At 42.4% G+C, this 20,374-nt stretch overlaps 2 protein-coding genes across 2 annotated transcripts in view; both read right to left on the bottom strand.

Moving 5' to 3' along the window:
• Positions 1-13,284, bottom strand: part of LOC308322252 (dual specificity calcium/calmodulin-dependent 3',5'-cyclic nucleotide phosphodiesterase 1A-like) — a gene marked incomplete at both ends in the record, with an annotated part of 36,816 nt that extends 23,532 nt beyond the window's left edge. The window contains 3 exons of the mRNA XM_080773448.1: positions 6,814-6,982; positions 9,128-9,178; positions 13,200-13,284. Coding sequence (XP_080629574.1) covers positions 6,814-6,982; positions 9,128-9,178; positions 13,200-13,284 — 305 coding nt within the window. The remainder of the gene's footprint in view (positions 1-6,813; positions 6,983-9,127; positions 9,179-13,199) is intronic.
• Positions 13,285-16,944: 3,660 nt separating this feature from the next.
• LOC308322253 (putative ATP-dependent RNA helicase DDX4) lies at positions 16,945-19,891 on the bottom strand (the record flags this gene model as incomplete). The annotated part of the gene is made up of 9 exons (XM_080773449.1): positions 16,945-16,959; positions 17,555-17,684; positions 18,033-18,187; positions 18,333-18,485; positions 18,577-18,681; positions 18,800-18,835; positions 18,932-18,967; positions 19,720-19,773; positions 19,874-19,891. 9 exons carry the CDS (start codon positions 19,889-19,891, stop codon positions 16,945-16,947), a joined length of 702 nt encoding a protein of 233 aa, XP_080629575.1.
• Positions 19,892-20,374: the final 483 nt, after the last annotated feature.

The following is a 20,374-nucleotide window of genomic DNA, read 5'->3' on the forward strand; positions in this document are numbered from 1 at the left end:
GCTATCTATGCAGCAACTGAGGAGGGAAAGCGGTTGGAGTTGTTGCAGATGACACTGATTGCTTTGATGAATTGAACAATGTGGACCCTGTTGTAAACAAGTGTAAGGCTTAATTGGGTCGTCCACTCACAGTTAACAGTCTTTGTATTGAGTTTGTGCTTGAAATGTACTGTAATTCTGCAAACTGTTAATAAAGATTTAAATCAATCAATCAAAGTCTATTATGCTGCTGTATCACTACTACAGCCAATCAATCACTGCCCCCATGACATTAATTCTGAAATACCAAGGAAGAGCCATCATTGACATCATTGAGCTACAGTAAAAAATGAATAAATAGATTAATTAGTCCTGGAGGTCCTACCTTTGAGATGTCTTCTTGTATTTCCTCCTGTGGAAGACAGAAGCGGGATTACACATTGTTTATAGGCCTTATGTAGCCATGGGCCACTGCATGTATACACCTTGAAGAAGCTGGAATACTAATAAACTTGAATTAACCATTAAAGATGGAGTGCCAGGATCTTTGTACTTTTTTCTGTTTTGTATGTGTCTATGGAGTTAACATTACTCTAATATAGACCCCCAGGTGTGGTTAATATTCAAATATGTCTTCCCTGTTTCATTTTGATTTCTTCCTGAAAGCTGAAGCCTTTGAGTCAAAAAGCCCAACCGAAATACTCCACATTAGTGACATCATAATCCTAACCCCTCCCCTAATCTGTCCCCCCTTATCATACAACAGCTGTATGATAAGGCTGTGGGCGAGGTTTATAAGTTCAGGTGGGTGGTGCTAAAGTGAAAATCAGGTATACTCTTTCAGCGCCACCTGGTGGTCACCAGTTTAGGCTCCGAGTGCCAATTCTCCCATTATAAAGAAAGAAAGAATTTGTAATTCTATTATGCATGTAATGTGCATGTGCAGGAATCTTCAAAATATGGATGAAAATAAAAACATATATATATTTTTTTGAATTCCCAAGGGAGAGACGTCTTGACGCCCGTGGCATCCATTACTTAATAGGCAATTAGACGTCTTGACGTTTTTGGCTAATGAACTGCAGTGTGTGGCCACATAATTTTAACACTCAACACTTTAGTTCGCTTCATGAGCTTTGAAGATCTGCCATTTTCAGCATGCAACCAAGCATAGAATGACCTGTCTTTTTTCCACTAGTCTCTCCCGAACATTTTAGTCTAGGTTGTATTTGTTGACAGAATTATGAATAAATTTAGTCTTGGTTTTAGTCATCGTAGCTTGGTTTTTATTTAGCTTTTGTCAGTGAAAGACATTAGTCAACGAAAAATGTTGTCATAGATTTAGTCGATGAAGTCAACACTATTTCATAGCATGATGAAAACGTTGCCCTCTGCGGTGCCCAGGGCCTCAGCAACGGTGTGAGGGCGGGAGGGTCAAATGAGCACAGCTGTGTGCCTCGGTGGGATGCAGCTATTTGAGGAAGAGCAGGGAGATCAAATATCCTCTGATCTGTATATTTTTTATTTGATAAATAGCATCGCAATTGTTTTTGCACAATCATTTTGAAAAATGTTCATACATTGTCAAACATTTTCCAAAAATAGCATAAATAGCATATCTACAAGCTCACGTGTAGATCAACTCGTTCCGCTATTTTATGTTGTTAAGTATGCAATTGTTAAATGTCAGTAATTTAAGTTATTTGGTCATATAAAGCAAACACATTTCCATTCATACAATGTGAAATGCCAAAAATACAATTAAATCATTAATCACAATCGCTTATATGACAATTAACGCCCGACTTACATTTTGTCATCGCGAACATGAGGTACGTTTACTTTACTTGATTTCCATTTCTACTAAGTACTTCATACTCCACTACATCTCAGAGGGAAATATTGTCCTTTTTTTTTACTGAAATGCATTAAAATAGAAATGTTAATTGATGGTAGAAAGAGAGAGTGTACAAATGGAACCATAAGGGTCCATTTGGTTCCATTTGCACACTCTCAGAGTTAAAATTAACATTGATTTTACAATATAAATTGGGATCTCAGAGATAGAAATGCCATTAAATGGAGGTCCATAGACTAATGCATGTCAAATTGGGGGTCCTTGAAATTAAACGGGTTGAGAATCCCTAATAGAGCCGTAAAAATCTTCTCTTATGGGGGTCCCATGGCATATCTTTTCAAATGGGGGTCCGTGGGCTAATTAGTGTCAATTTAGCGGTCCTTGACATGAAAATGTTTGGGAAACACTGCTTTAACTCAAGTACAACGTCATGAGCAACTTTCACTTGCAGTTGAGTATTTGACCAGGAGTATACTTTGACTCAAAAGTAGTTGTGTACTTTGTCCAGCACTGTTAAAAACCAACCAATCATCATAATAAATAGCATAACTATATTAAATACTACAATTATACTCACAGCCCTCTGAGTCTCAGCCATATCTTCTCTATCTGGTCTGGTTGCAGGTATTTCAGCGAGTTGTTCTCAAACTCCTCTATTTCCTTGGTGGGCGATGAATTAATGTCAAAGATGTCAACCAGACACAACGACATTGCACGTACACAGCTGGCCACTAGGGGCGCCCCCTCTGAGGAGCCACCGTTGGGGCTGGGGGCCCCTGTCTGTCCGTCTGTCTGTCTGGCCGTCTGTCCACAGGAGAAAATAAACTGTCCCACTCCTGCACTTCCTCAAGCCCGCTATCCGGTGTCCATTACACAGGCAGATGAAGCAGCTCCTCCTGGATAGTCTGGTCCTCCCACGCGTCCGTGTGTGTGTGTGTGTGTGTGTGTGTGTGTCAAACAGAGCCACTATAGGAGTTTTCCTCCGGTTCTTTCGGTAAGGCGTGGGGGCTCCGACCACCGCCTCTCCTGTCTCCTGATGAGCGATGGATGACCTGCCGTGTTTGAGACTGAGAGAGAGAGAGAGAGAGAGAGAGAGAGAGAGAGGGAGAAGAGGGAGAAGAGGTAGAAGAGGGAGAGAGAGAGGAGGGATCCTCCAAGCTCCACCTACTACTCAATGTGATCATTTTCTAATTTGTTTGTGAATATCATTTCTTGGCCTTCTTGACCCTCTACCTACCGTTTTGCTTAAGTTTTGTAAATACCAACTGCACGGTTAGGCTAGAAATGCGAATAGCAAACTGCTCAAAATGGTGGAATATCTGAGGGCACATCAAGGCACATGTGTAAACAAGTTCTATGGCTTTTGGCCAAACAAGACATGAGTTATACATACACACGGCATAGTGTCATCAGCACATCAATAGCTGGGGGGTGGACTCATGTGGGGGAGAGCGCAGAGCTCTCCCAACTGGGATAAAGAGTGGGGTGTTGGGCGTCATGGCTTTCCAGATCACAGGCACAGATCCTTGTTGCAGCTCGACAAATAATGCAATTTAGAAAATTAAATCCAGAACAGCGATAGTTCATTGAGACATGGAAGTCAGAAGGATTATTATATATTTCCCCGGAATACCCTTCATTCATTCTCTAGCAGTAATTAATTCTGCTCATTTAAATCAGCTGTGTCTCACCATGTCAACTCCCTTCACTCTCATTCGCTACAAGCTCTCACACACGCACACATTCCCTCAGTGCAAATCAGGCACATTTAAGCAGTCACTATTCTGCATTACAACGGGTCGTTTAGAGCAGGTGTTCCCAAACTTTTTTGGACCAGGTACCCCTTTTGGGGTAGATATTTTTCCAGGTACCCCCTCATCCTCGCAACACGGATAACAATATATTTACAACCACAAGCAGTGTTTCCTGCAGGAAAAAGCTTTGGCATGGTGCTGGGCACAGGCCGCAATTTTGATTAATTAATTAATAAGATTAATACATTAAGATTAATTTGTATTATTGCTCTTGTATTGCCATTGGAGACACTGGGGGGACACTGGGGGACACTGGGCAGGCACTGAGGAGGCACTGGGGAGACACTGGGGAGGCACTCGGGGGGCACACTGGGGAGGCATTGGGGAGGCACTCGGGGGGACACTGTCTAAATGTAGACGTCTAAATGTAGACGTCTAAATGTGTATGTCTAAATGTAGACGTCTAAATGTAGACGTCTAAATGTGTACGTCTTCTCTTATGGGGGTCCCTGGCATATCTTTTCAAATGGGGGTCCACACTAAGTAGTGTCAATTTGGGGGTCCTTGACATGAAAAAGTTTGGGAACCACTGCTTTAAACACTTTAGCACTTTATGAACATGAACAAAATAGATGGGTCCCCCCTGGAACTCCCTCAGGTACCCCTGGGGGTCCCCGGACCCCACTTTGGGAACCACTGGTTTAGAGGAAGCATGCAATCTGATTGGTTGAAACAGCATTCTAGCCGTGCTTAAACGACAGTATAGGAACACCTAATCAAAACAAAGAAATCAGCCTGCTCTGTTCTCCCAGAGCGCTGCAGACTGGGTGGCTAGGCTAGTGAGTTTCTTGGGACATTTGTGGTCAACTCTGTCATTAAGAAAATACGATTTTTAACTAAACAGGGTAACTGTTAGTTGCAATATTACCCTCGAGGGTGTTCTTTATCGTCATTAATGCACTTCTGCGCTGCTTTTCGGAACTCCTGCATCATCTCAGGCGTATATAACAATGTTTTGTAAGTAACTAAATATCTCCGATCTCGGTGGTGCAACTTGACACAATAAAGATAAGGATAATCTGACTCTGATTATAAACCAATTGAACAACACGACGCGTTCTGAGCTTGTAGATTTTCGGGTGTAGGCTACTGCATGCATTCTGAGAAATGTTTTTTTTATTGAACAATGCGGAACATACTAATAATACTAGTCTAGATGAGGGGGCGTGTCCCGGTGGAAAAGTGACGCATGTCGGCATGTGCATACTCTCAATTCCAAGGACAGTGGAACACAATTCAAGATGATTCATGTTAACAATTATTTTAACAAAAAATAAACAATTGTATTAAAAATAAACAATTCACTTATAAAATTTGCAAGCCATTAAAGCTATTGTGATGACATGTACATGCAGCCATGCATGTTTTCCATGCATTTAGCAGAGGAGAGCAGAGAGTCTCTCTGGTAAATGCATCTTTATCGGCTGGTTGGACACAGTCACCATGAATGATGTGTAAGTGACACCACTGTCACCTGTCTGCACCGCACAGGGCCTGCTTTCAACGGATGACCAGAGAAGTCCTCCACAGAGAGGGTCCCTTTCCACCCAGAGAGAAATATAGACGTGCACATGCGCGCGCGCGCACACACACACACACACACACACACACACACACACACACACACACACACACACACACACACACACACACACACACACACACACACACACACACACACACACACACACACACACACACACACACACACACACACACACACACACACACACACACACACACACACACACACACGTACCAAGGCCAGTTCAGAATTACAATTTCAATAATAAATGAGAGGCGAAGGTCTGTTAGATCTATCCTTTTACTTTTACAGCCTTCAGCTGGGTGAAGCTGCATGAGACTTTCCCCTCTCGTGCTTGGCTTCATGCTCTGCCGCACGATGGTTTTCCCCGACAAAAATAAACATTTAATAGCTGAAAATAGCAGATCTGCACGCGTGGTGATTACTGGGATCTAAGGCAATGGTTCCCAAACTTTTCCATGTCAAGGACCCCCAAATTGACACTAATTGGCCTGCGGACCCCCCATTTGAAAAGATATGCCAGGGACCACCCATAAGAGAAGATTCTCAACCTGTTTAATTTCAAGGACCCCCAGTTTGACATGCAATAGTCTACAGACCCCCATTTAATGGCATTTCTATCTCTGGGATTTAACTCTGAGTGTACAAATGGCATTTGGTTCCATGTGTACACATTTTGGTTCCAAACTATCATTTAGCTGGGGACCCCTGGAGTTCCTTGGCATATCTTTTATCTGTCCCTGGCATATCTTTTCAAATAGGGGTCTGCAGGCTAATTAGTGTGAATTTGGGGGTCCCTGATATGAAAACTTGTTTGGGAACCACTGTGTTACTGTAATGGAGATAGACCGCTCGCAGCAGAGCATGAAATACGTTGTGTCAAGAGCCTTGATGGACATTTAACGTGCATGTCCAATCAGCATCCTCCTCTATTCATACAAACTAGAGCTGCACTGCTGCAAATTACTGTGACCTGCTACAAGGTCATGGCGTGCAAACACGCACGCACAGTCACACACACAGTCACAGTCACACACGTTCCCTTAATGATAATTAGGTCATTGGTCCCCCTTTCCCCTCCCTCCTTTTTTTAGATAAAATCCTGACATTCTGCATATTATTATACTCATTATATGAATGACCATGCAACTCAATTGTGTGTGTGTGTGTGTGTGTGTGTGTGTGTGCGCGCATGCATGCATGCATGCGTGCGTGCGTCCATGCATGCATGCGTGCATGCATGTGTCCATGTCAGTGATGTGGAAATATGAGTGACATGTGGTTAAAAGCCCATCACATAAATACAACCCCCCCACCCCCCAAAAAATTGCCTTCATTGACCTATTCACTCATCTGTAGGTTTGGACCGATCTGGAGTGCACAACTGAAGCTCATTGACGCTCGTTAATGCATCAAGGAAGCCAATTGACCCTTTGTCAAGTCCCGCCTGTGGTTGTTCCCCTCTTTGCACCCATTGGTTGCTGTTTTTTGGTTGGACAAAAACCCTTTTTTTAATCATATTGTGTACCTAATATCGTGATTGGAATCATATTGTGAGTTGAGTGAATCGTTACATGTCTTAGTATCAATCAATCAATCAGCAGACAGTATCAGACCTGTTAGCAGTCTTCTCCATGGCGTCGGGCGTGTCTAGGCCAGGCAGTGGGTCGGTCAGGATGTCCTCGGGGCTGCGCTGGTCCATCAGGATGCCTCGCTGCTTGTCTCCGTCCTTGATGGCCACGCCCACCGTGATGGCGTTCCACAGTGCATTCTGGGACTGAGAGCCTGCACAGAAAATGGTGTGAATGAAAGGAGGGGCCTTTAGTCTTTAAACGTATTGCTGGCGACCCACGTGGTTTTTTCCTTATTGTCAACGTCGCTTGTTTACTAGAGTCTTGTTTACTATAGTCAGAGGCAGACGGCAGCAAAGAATGTTTGCTACTATGTGGCTTATTTGTAACCTACAGTATAATGTTTTCATATACATAATGTTAATAATGTTATAGTGCTGATTAAGTTTAAAATGAGTCACTGAGTCACACTGGGCCATATTTTTGTCAGTGCTAGTTGCTAACTTGCTAAACCCCTTATCACTAAACTTCTTTGCCTTTTTGTGAAAAACATAAAAATTGTTCAACTAGCCAATCTACATAAACACATTGTGGGCTTGTAGATCGGCTATTAAAAAGTGTTTTTCAAAATAGTAGAAAAGGCAAAGAAGTTTAGGGATAAGGATTTTATTACTGACGGAAATAGGGCCCACGGTCTGGACTTCATCTTGAATGAGATTAAAAACGAAGTAGTTCTGCACTCAAAATCAGCTGTGTTTGGAGGAGTGTGCAGAATGATTTGGGAATCAAACAGGTCAAAATCAGCTGTGTTTGGAGGAGGGTGCAGAATGATTTGGGAATCAAACGGGTCAAGATTCATTTTTATTCATGCAGGTCTCGAGTCTCTCGACACGTCATCATGCATCCCGTTTTCGTTCGTTGCACATAAACACGACTCCAGGGTGTCTAATGAAGTACTGTCGCCTCATAGACATGAAAAACTGGAAAAATACAAAAATGTAGGCACTCCATCTTTAAAATTGGATCTTTATGGACTTTTGATATACACAAATACACACAGATTTAAAATGTGTTAGGTATGCTCATATGATGACCACGGATATATATTGGGTTTTTTTGTTTTTTTTTAGGGTTCAGTTTCAAATGGCCTCGCAACCAATCAGAATAGCCTTTCCGGCTATGGCATGATAGATAGATAATATATTTTTTTCTTTCTTTTTGTATGTGCAGTATGTTATGTTGCTATATATAATATACAGTATGTACAGTATATATAGCAACATAACATGTTTGTAATTTTTGAATAAATATTTAAAGTCTTTTTAGAAAACTGAGGTCAGGTGTTTTTAGAATCGACCTCAGTCCTAAATTAAATCAACACAAAATTGATCTGCACTGAAAACATGAAACAATGAAACATGACAATATGAAACATGACAATATGAAACATGACAATATGAAACATGACAATATGAAACATGACAACATGAAATATGACAAAATGACGATATGAAACATGACAATATGAAAATATGACGATATGAAACATGACAATATGACGATATGAAACATGACAATATGAAACATGACAATATGACAGTTAGCCTGATATAATCATGCCCCCAGTTCTTTTGTCTGTATAGGTCCAAAGTTCACGTGTAGAAATTTCCGTGCATTTTGATCAAAGAAAAAGATTCAATAAGGAATCCTGACTGTAATGCAATCTCTGAGAGTTACATTCACACAGTCATTTGAACAGTCATTTACTTAAGTGATGTGCTTTGCTACAATGGGCTCTTTCCTCACAATTAATGCTTTGACCAAGCAGTGTACCAAAATAAGTACTGTACTTTTTTTTACTTTTACATGCAGGCACTTTGAACAGGCATAACTCATGCCTCATCTGTCTGTCTGTCTGTCTGTCTGTCTTTTGACTTTGTCTGTCTGTCTGAATTATATTTTGGTATTTTCTAATTGGAAAAGTAATTTTTTTAATTTAATTTCAATGTTTACTTTCTGAACTAAAATACAAATATAGTGGACTTAAAAAAAAGACAATACATTTTAATATTAGTCATTCAGCTACTAATAAACTGAAATGTAATAAAGCAGGTCATGCTTGCATGTTTGGAATTTAACAATATTATCAATATTATATTCCGATATTAACCTGCGGGCCACATTAAATGAGGGGGAGTGGCCCCCGGGCCACCAGTTATCCATGTATGCTGTAGCGATAGCCTATGATCAAGTAGGGCGTTAATTTATGGAAAAAAGACAAAAGGTTTAAATATGGAGACGGGAGGTTTCTGCCTGACAGAAATGATGAGTAATCCGAGGTTATGGTGTTCAAACTTACGTGTGAACCGAGACCGTGTCCGTCGATTCCTCTCACCAGCCTCATTGGCAACTGCAGACAGAGAACGATTTAAACAACCAGCGAGTAGAGGTTAATGCCTGAAAAGGTTAAAACATTTACAGATCTACAAGTTGTTGCACCTATTGCTAGGGTTATCACCCGTCCCATGACATACGGAAACGCCCTTTATTTGAAAATGATGCTTCCCATATTGAATAGTCTCGCGTTGCCAGACTGTTGCCTCTCGCAATTTCCAAATGCTTCCATCATTGTCACGGTCCGTGACTTCTGTGTCCGTGTTCTGTATCCCTGTTTTATTTTTCCTGTGTTCCTTTGTTTTGAGTTGGTGTTTTCCTGTGATTTTGAAGTGTTGTGTTTTTCCCTGTTTCTTAGTTCCAGTTTGAGTTTCACCTTTAACTTGTGTACCTTTTATTTTGTAGTATTGTTTTGTGCCTTCCTGTCTGCCCCTGTAGTTCTGTACCTGCCTTGTCTAAACTGTATTGTGATTAGTCTTTGTTTTCCACCTGTGTCCTCTTAGTGCCCCAGCCAATCCCTGTCTTGATTTTGAGTTTTGTTTCACCTGTGCCTAGTTAATCTGTGTATATTTATACTCCCCTGTTTGTTCAGTTCCCTTGCTAGTTCGTCACTTTATGTCAGTAGTGTTCTCCTCGTGTATCCATGATATTTTTTCCTTGTGGCAAGGTTTTTTAAGTGGTGCAACCACTTCTACATCCAGCTTTGTCCGTGTACCTGTGTACCTGTGTACCTGTGTGTGTGTGTCTTTGAGCACGAGTATGTTACGTATTTATACCAGTAGGGGGAGCCAGAAACAGAGAGAGGGGTAGTGCTGTGTCTGTAATGAGAGAGAGAGAGAGAGAGAGAGAGAGAGGGGGGGGGGGGGGGGGGGGGGGGGGGAATTGCACCACTTGGTTCACACAGGTGTGATTTTTTTAGAATAAAAACCTTGCATTGAAGCTCATCTGCCTGCGCCTATCCGTCTGCTATTGGGTCCTAAAGCTCCTGTCTTTGCACTGTGACAGTCATACAGTCTGGAGCAATGGAAAAGCTATCATGAGTCAAATATAAAGCGGAAATGGAGCCTTCTCCCCCCCTCCGTTTCGTCTTTACAGTCACGCAAATTTATCCTAATATAAATAGAAAACACAACCTTATTGCTTAGCAGAAAAGGAAATAAAATAATAAAATGTAAAAAAAATTAAAAATACATTTTCGTGAACTGAACTAGCAGCTTCCTTACTCAGATTTCGGGAGGTATAGTTCCAGACTCTATATAGCATTCGGAGATTGTGGAATAGTTGTCTGGCTACGCGAGACTACGTATTGAATCAATATGTGACACGTTGTGTTCATTTTGCTAAATGGACCCTGCACATCGTCACACCCACGTCAACACTGAATTTTAACATAATGAACTAAATAAAATACAGGAAATACCAGTAGGACGTCCTGAGGGTGAGAAGCGACCTCGCACTTGCACGGCTGCACGCACACGAGCACTGGCACTTGGTCAGATCAACAAATGAAACTGGACTGTTCTGTACTGGACATATATGGAGTGTACAGGGTTTGATTAGGTCGGATCAATGTCAGAAGAACAGGAAAGTCTGTCTGTCTGTCGCACACACGCACGCACGCATGCACACACACACCTGCATGTTTGCCCACAAGCACCCCAACACCAAAACACAACAGTGCTGATTAACCCTCGGTAGCCTATACACTCTCAATGCCAGGAAAATCCCTGCCCCCTAGTGTGTGTAATGAGGTCTCCACAGACTGCTCGGGTACCAATAGCAACAGGCTGGAAAACACACACACACACACACACACACACACACACACACAGAGAATGATGTCACATATGTCCCTAACGGTCCCCATGGTGACTATGATCAAGCATCCCCCCCCCCCGCACACACATGCACACACTCTCTAACACACACACACACACACACACACACACACACACACACACACACACACACACACACACACACACACTCTTAACCACTTTTCACATAAAAAAGCAAAGAAAAATAAATAAATAGAAAACTTAAAATATCCTCACATCATTTTGTGTTATATATTTTGTCACACAAAAGTAGTCCCGTCCTTGCATGAAGTAGGTCATTCATTCACAAAGGAAAAGGGCATTAGACTGCACACATCCTCACCTCACAAAACAACTTTGATTAGTCCCCCTGCACCCCGCTCCTCCAATCAGAACGATACTGATTATGCCAGAAGGAAACCCACAGTGACACACACACACACACACACACACACACACACACACACACACACACACACACACACACACACACACACAGAGAGAGAGCAAGCTCTCTCAAGTGCCACTCATTGCAGAACTTGGCACTCTGCCCAATCATTTCGTCCCTCCGTTTTGACAAGGTCAGCGTGGAGTGTGTGTGTTTGGAGAGCGAGAAAGCAATTTATTAATAAATGTTATTGTTTATTTTTTATATTATTATTATTATTTAATGTTTTTCATTTGCATTGAGAGTATACGCCTGTATTGAATGGATCGTTTGTCTACTCAGGCTGTTGTGTGCACCCCAGACAGTTTTTAAATGAAGTCTTGATGCCGTATTTAGAGATTTGATATTATCAAACCCTTCCTATATATATTTAACCATGTTAGAGTCACTGAAAACACACATCCCTTGACTGACATTGTTCTTCTAATGCGTGTTTCTCTTCAATAAAATACTCTTTCTTTCCTTCTTGCGTGCATGTGTGTGTGCGTGCGTGCGTTCAATGGCCACTGCCAGGTGCCATGCCATCAGTTCAATGGCCATGCCATGCCATCAGTTCAATGGCCTATTGTTCCAACGGTACACATTATAGAGCATGTCATAGGTCTTTGGTTTTCCCATGAACTTTGCATGATTTAATTCCACCATGATATAATAACGTTAATTGCGACGCAGGTTGCATTTACTATGAAAACGGGCAGTCAGTCAGTGTATGACTCAATCCCCATACATGGGAAAGCCCCCATATGGTGCCCACTGCCCAGTTCTCGTGACATCATCATGGATGCGTAAAGGCCAGCAACTCAACATCTGACCTCAAACCTCAAACCCTTAGATCTCCATATATGGATTGGATATATGTCAGAACCTGTTCTGACATTCCATATGTTGATCCTTCCCCATCTATCCTTCCTCTTCGATGTTTCCCTTTTGACTGATACCTGTCCATTCAAACTGACAGGCCTGCTCCAAAGTTATTAGTGCAGCCGCGCCCGGCAGCAATAGAAAAAAAGTTCTCAACAGACAATTAAGGCCCGGCCCTCATCAAACCCTGTACACTCAAGGGAATGTCCCCGCTACCACCCTTCGATCTCCATATATGGAGTTGACCTGTTCTGACATTTCATGTTGATCTGACCTCATCAAACCCTGTACACTCAGGACATGCTCCTTATATGGCCAGTACAGAATTCATTCCATGTTGATCTGACCCCCGTGCCAAAGCACCAGTCTGCCGTCAACAAGGCGGATGCGTGCACGCCCTTTAGGGCGAGGCCGCAATTGTTGAAGTAGTCTACTTGGTTCTCAGGGATTTATGTCTGTTTTGTCGCGGACACACGTTCACTATAACGCACACGTCACTACTATACTTAATTGTGAGGACATTTTAGGCAATTTTATGAATGCCTTTTTAACAAACTTTTGCCATTTCTAACTGTAAGCCAAAAGCCGGAAAATAGTTGATCTACGTGAGTGTATTTGTGTGTGTATGATGTCTAATCCTAAAACAAACTGCGACCTGAATCTTTTTTGTAATTGCAAATGTTTCTCAAATACTACTACTATACTATAATTCTACTATGCACGCATGTCGCATGCACACATGCACATGGTGCACGCGCACGCGCACGCGCACACACACACACACACACACACACACACACACACACACACACACACACACACACACACACACACACACACACACACACACACACACACACACACACACACACACACACACACACACACACACACACACACACTCCTCTTACCAATGGTGAAGCTGAATCCATCGATGCAGAAAGTGGCACTCCGACACTTTTTAAGTCCTTGTTTTTTAGATGCTTGCTCTGTCATTTTAGCCTTTTAACAAACAAAACAAGACTCCTCTCTCCCTCTGTGAACGAAAGAACAGAGATTGGCACTTGCTGCTCTCCCAGGAGAGGTGCTTACTGCAGAGATGCAGCCCCCCTCCCGCCCTCTTGTCTGTCTGTCTGTCTGTCTGTCTGTCTGTCTGTCTGTCTGTCTGCCTGCCTGCCTGCCTGCCTGCCTGCCTGCCTGCCTGCCTGCCTGCCTGCCTTGACAGATGCTATGACAGAATTAGGCTATCAAAATGTTTTTGTTTTGTTCAGATTAGCAGGTCCACCACGGGTCCAATTTAGCGTCCTCGTGTGTCTATTTTTATGACCGCTCTCTCGGATCTTGCATATCCACGGATATCCCAAGCCGTGCATATCCACAGATAGGCTACCCCAAGCCGTGCATATCCACGGTGCCTATTCCCACTATAGGCTGAGAAAGAACTGCCAGTTTTCAAATCAGCCTCATGATGGCGCTACAACAGGCCAAGTTGCGTCACACACACACACACACACACACACACACACACACACACACACACACACACACACACACACACACACACACACACACACACACACACACACACACACACACACACACACACGTTTAAATTACTCCTAAACATTTTGCCAAACATCACACATTCTCCTATCCTCCTGGTGGAGACCTGTGCCCAGAAGGGCAGTTTTTCTAGTTAATTTATGCTTAGGGCCCATTTAACCATATAATGCATTTGGATGGCAAAAATGGCAGATCTGCAAGTTCAGTGTCTTGAATGAGATGTGCTGTGAGCTTTAATAATGATATTATTAAAATGATTGCTTTGGAGAGGGAGGTGGTGGAGCAGTTTCCCCCACGACCCGACTACGGAGAAGCTGTTGAAGATGGCTGGACGGACCTTTGTGGTGGTACGTGTCAGTCTGAAACCTCGGTAGTTGTCTGCTTTTGAGAGGTCTCCAGCTTTAGGCACTGGGATGATGTTATGTCTAGATTCGTTCTTCAAGACCACCGGGGAATGCCATCCAGCCCAGCACTTTTGCCCTCTCTTACTGTGGATTCCGTCCTGGCCAAGCTCACTGGCTAAGTCTGAAGGGACGCCGGATATATTTTCCTCGTATATCAATCTTCTTTTATGAGCAGTCCAAGTAGCATGACTGTACGGTTCTTCATTAGCAATAGTGGTTAGGAGTCAAGATCTGTAGCATCATCTTCTGTTAAAGTAGTATGTGATCTGTCACTTAATATATAGCTTCAAACTATAGGCTCTGTAAGTCTCAGGTCCCCAGTTTCTCTCTAAAATCATGTGAAATGCACTATTTTAATCATTAAATAAAATGAATCCAACCAGATCGGGCGCAGGCAAGACACGGAAATGCCATAGTAGAAGAAATTACAGGGTACATTGCGTTATTAAAATGGCACAAAGTGCATTTTAGAGAGAAACTGGGGACCTGAGACGCTTCCCAGCTACGAGAATAGACTTTTACCAAGGTCTAGCAGGCTTTGTTTTGGTGAGTAGTTACGTTGTTTTGTTTATTTGCTGGGATTTGAAAACCTGCGCACGGGAGTGAGAATATCACCAGAGGGCTGCGGGAGAGACTTCCACAGGGCGTCAGAGAGAGACTCGCTGTAAGCCCTGGACCAGGGCTAGTCGTGCTGCTGCCTCCTGTATTATGTGCAGATTCATCCCATTATTTAAAATTGCGGTGCAAATTGCGGGGGGTGTTCGTGCGTGTGTGGGCGAGTGCGTGCGTCTCCAATCCAAATGTTGCACATTAAGCTATAACAACTGTGGACCCAGGGGGGGCGATTTGTACGAAATGTATACAAATAGCAGATCTACAAGCTCACAACATAGCCAAACAGCCACAAACACACACACACAACCAAACACACACAGCCCCACACACACAGCGCCACACACGCACACTAAAGTAACCGTAGACTAATGCATGTCAAACTGGGGGGTCCTTGAAATTAAACGGGTTGAGAATCACTATAGAGAGCCGTCAAAATATTCATATGGGGGTCCCTGGCATATCTTTTCAATTGGGGGTCCGCTGGCTAATTAGTAGTGATCGACCGATATGGTTTTTGGCCGATATTTCCGATTACCGATTAGTGGAGAATCAAAAAGCCCGATAGCCGATATTATGACCGATATTAATTTAAGTAAAAAATATTTTTTTACACAATAATTCCTTTAAATGCATTGGAGAACATTTATTGCTTATAAAAAGTTAGTGCAAGAATCACCAACATCGTTTTCAGTAACAACACCCCCCCCCCCCCCCCCCATCAAATGTAGCTTTAATTTAATTTAAGTGCAAACATGTACTGTAGCAGAATATGGAACGCACCCGTATGAAGTGCAGGCACAGGCTTAAAACATTTATTTAAAAAAAAATCTGGGAAAAATAATCAGTTTATTTATCCAAATTTGTGATCTACAAGCCCACAGCACATTGCAGCATGACATGTTGAGAGCTTGTAGATCTGCTGCCCAAACTCCCCAAAGCCATGTGACCTTGTTGTTTTTACTCCACCACTGAAATTTGCCACTTTCAAGATCATAATTTTATAGCAATACAAGACAATAGCCTTGTATGTCTCAAAACACTGGCCTACCGTTAAATTATTGTCAACTAAATAAATATGAATTAGAAATTAAGACAAATATTGACAATGCTACTGATTGGTTAATTCTTCATTGGCTTGCAGTTAGTTATTGCACATAGCCAAAATGCAATAATAATAATAGGCTGGTCAGGATGGGGGGAAAAAGTTGTCCTTTTAGAAAACATTCAGTTGGCTCGCATGCATGCACGCACACACACACACACACACGCACGCACACGGCATGCGTGCACGCACCCACACGCGCGCGCACACACACACACACACACACACACACACACACACACACACACACACACACACACACACACACACACACACACACACACACACAATCAAAGAACCGTTTACATCTGCTGTAAGTTTGCAGCGTTAGCATAGGAGCTAGCGTTGGCTAATGTAGGTCTACCACTGTTACACCTTCTGTCCCTCTCAGTGTGGATTTTATTTTTGTTAATGCAAGATGAAAACAGCAATGCTTATGGTTACAAGGTTAGTATTACTCCTTCTAGCCCTGGTCCTCTCTCTTTTTACTCCGTGTGTGTGGAACTGGGAGGGAGGGAGGAGCAGGCAGAGAGAGCGCTGTGCTCTGTCTACTCCTCCTCTGTGTTACAGACACGCAGCTAAGCTATATACATCTCCATACAACCGTACTCTACCGGATTTTCAATGAGAGTGGAGTGGTTGTTGTACTTTTTTGCGCATTTATGACAAAATATAATAATCGGTTCGATTATTAACTTTTACCACCGATACCGATATTAATAAAAAACATGAATAACGGCCGATTATCGGTCGATCACTACTAATTAGTGTCAATTTGGGGGTCCTTGGTATGAAAAAGTTTGGGAACCACTGATCTAATGAACTATTTGTGGCTACATCAAAGTGAAATTACACGCAATTCTATCAACTCCTTTAATGGTAGGCCTAAGTAACTAATTAGCTAAGCCAGTCCACCATGCAGTGGTCCTTGAGGGTGGTTACTTCCAGGTGGTCCCCATGCAGCTATGGCGTTTAACCAAATGGACCCTTATTAGGGGGGACAGCACACTGCAGCTATGACATCTTTTTCACTGAAACAGTGTTTTTGTACATATGACAACTTTTTTTCTATATTTTTTCTTTAAACTATTTCATGTCAAGGACCCCAAAAATGATATATATATTCCAAAATTGTGCCACATTTTCACGATTTTTCAAAAATAGCAGACCTACAAGCTCGTAGCGCGGCACCGCGCTATGAGCTTGTAGATCTGCTATTTGTCAATAGCTAAAAGTATAACATAATGCTTTAAACACCAAAAGGGGTTCCCACCCAGAATGGGTTAATCCAACGAATCGATTTAATTGATTATGAATGATTATCTATAATTTATAAAATAATCAATTAGTCCCTATTTTGGTTATGTAATTATAGACAAAAAACTTTAAAAACCAATTTGTTAATATAAATGTAAAATAACACTTATGGGGTTACCGGTAATGGATTCATACATTTAATAAAGTATATATATAATATATACAAAATGCTTCTAATTATTTTTTTTTAACAATCGATATAGTAATCGCTAAGAAAATAATTGATAGTTGCAACCACCATTACTGAATTGAAGGCTTCCTTTACCTTTCCTCTTTGAATCATATCCAACAGCCTTCCTGGAGTCCCACACAACACGTTGCATCCCCTGCAGATGTCTCTGATTTGGTGTCCAGTTGCGATTCCACCATACACCACAACAGGACGCACACATGTCCTACACAGGTCAGATGAGAAAAATGTGTTCATTAATATACTACTATGGCATCATTGGTGTGTTTTATTGGCCTCTGGCCAGTGTGTACTTTTACACTCAAATTATTATGTTCCGTGTTGCTACTACACTATTGACAAAGCTGTATGATCTAAACTGATGTCACTTCTGCTAATAGATATAGTTCAAAATGCCACTGATTGATAGTAGTTCAAAATGCAGAGGACAGCTTACATGTAAGTTTTTCATATTAGACTGCTGCTGATCTCCTGAAAGTTCATCTGAGCTTGCAGATAATTATTTTTTACCATGTGCTACTGCAGAACTTCAAACTATTTTGACGATACACACCCATGGGCAAACTTCCTGGCCTCCATGTAGATCTGATTGATCAGTTCTCTGGTTGGGGCAACGACCACGACCTCAGGTTCCTGCAGCTCACTGAACTGACTAGCTGCCACTCCGTCTGCCATCAGCTTCTGGAGCATTGGCAGCAGGAAGGCAGCCTTTAGGGAGGAAAACAGAGAACCAAGCTCACATCCACTTCGTATGTAGTGGTTCATTACACCACTGGATGTATTTTTAATCTGAACAATGTGTCCTGTCCTGAACCATAAGTCATTCTAGATGAAAGCATCAGCTGAATCTCACCGTTTTGCCTGATCCAGTCTGGGCACAGGCCATGAGGTCTCTGCCCGCAGCGATGATAGGGATGCCATGCTTCTGCACTGGAGTTGGCTTCACATAGCCGGATTTGCTCACGTTCCTTTTCAGGGACTCACAGAATTGTGCCTCCTCGAAAGTCTGAAAATGGAGACAAACAGGGTTTCATTGCTGTCCAAGAAAACTACTCACGACTACTGAACTGATGATAACACTGGTAACAGATCATTACCATGATGGCCTTTGGTGGGTTGCTGCCACTAACATCCACCATGATCTGATCATACTTGTCAAAGTTAATGCCAGATTCGTAGTGGGAAAGAATGGATTCTTCATCCTTCAGGAATATAGGTCACCTTTGGTCCTAGGGAAAGGGATAAGGTTTAGTTAGAATGACTTTTGGACAAGTATACAAGAAATGTATTACAATGGATGCATTTATTTGAATTACTTACTCTCTTCACCTCCATCTTCAGTGTTTTCTGTTGAACCTGTTACAGATAAAAGAATATATATTTTTAGCATGTGTCCCCAATGCAAGCTGAAGCTAACCAACTCAAACATGGAACCTTATCCACACAAATTACCTTTAGAAAAGACTTCTTCATCTTTGCCACGATATCCTGCAGCATTACACAAGAAGGATCAGTTGACATTCACTCATGAACATGACTCATTAATTCACTTTACAATGATGTATCATGATAAACTCCAGAACCTTCTCTTTCACCTTCTGTTCAAATTTTTGCAGTTACACTAACATAGAATTACTTCACGAATACATTTTTATTATTTCTTCCCTTTTCAGGCAAGTAGAGCACAGTTAAAGCACAAAGCTAAAAAATGAAACTGCACACTATTTTCAAATGCATAATTTTTTTCCCAAAGTGAAAAGAACAAGGAATATTGATTTTAGACAAAATAGAGAAGATTGATGGCAGTGAGCAAACATTGCAGCTGCTTGTTTGCTAGTTGATAGTCAACCATTCCACAACCATCCGCCTCCATAAACTCCTGCACAGGAAGCGCTCATCCGTTCGTAATTTCAGGTCACGAAAATGTTTTTAAATATCTTTTGACATATATTTTTGAATTTCCATTTCTGCTAAGAAGCAAGCTATAGGCTTCAACTAATTTCAATACAGGACTTATTTATGTTGCAATTGTGAATTGAAGTGGCGCAGGTGGGACATCAGAAGCATTTGTCAGTCTGTCTCGAGTCGGTGGTGCAATGCAGACACTTTTTTCCACAGTCAATTTTGATTCTACAAGCTTGTTGTGGAATTTTCCAGATAGAGCTGACTTTAACAAACTTTATACCAATATTTACTAACATTACCAGAGAACTTAAGTTGGATTTTTAATAAAAGTATACCTTGACGGAAGCCACCTCTGCCACCTCTGCCTCCTCTTCCTCCACCTCCAAACCCTGGGAAGAAAAAATAATACAATCAGTTCAATAGCAAATCATTTATGGACAATCCAGTGGCCCAGTTCATCTAGTTTAATCCACCTCTCTCCTTAGTTACCTTCTGTAGATCCTCCATCAACTGGACTCGGCTCCTCCGCTAATCCACTGGACTCGGCTCCTCCGCTAATCCACTGGACTCTGCTCCTCCGCTAATCCACTGGACTCTGCTCCTCCGCTAATCCACTGGACTCGGCTCCTCCGCTAATCCACTGGACTCGGCTCCTCCGCTAATCCACTGGACTCGGTTCCTCCGCTAATCCACTGGACTCGGCTCCTGCGCTAATCCACTGGACTCGGCTCCTCCGATAATCCACTGGACCCGGCTCCTCCGATAATCCACTGGACCCGGCTCCTCCGATAATCCACTGGACCCGGCTCCTCCGATAATCCACTGGACCCTGCTCCTCCGCTAATCCACTGGACCCGGCTCCTCCGCTAATCCACTGGACCCGGCTCCTCCGATAATCCACTGGACCCGGCTCCTCCGATAATCCACTGGACCCTGCTCCTCCGATAATCCACTGGACCCGGCTCCTCCGCTAATCCACTGGACCCGGCT

This window comes from Protomyctophum bolini, assembly GCF_963924005.1.
Source record: "Protomyctophum bolini genome assembly, chromosome: 10".
NCBI lineage: Eukaryota > Metazoa > Chordata > Actinopteri > Myctophiformes > Myctophidae > Protomyctophum > Protomyctophum bolini.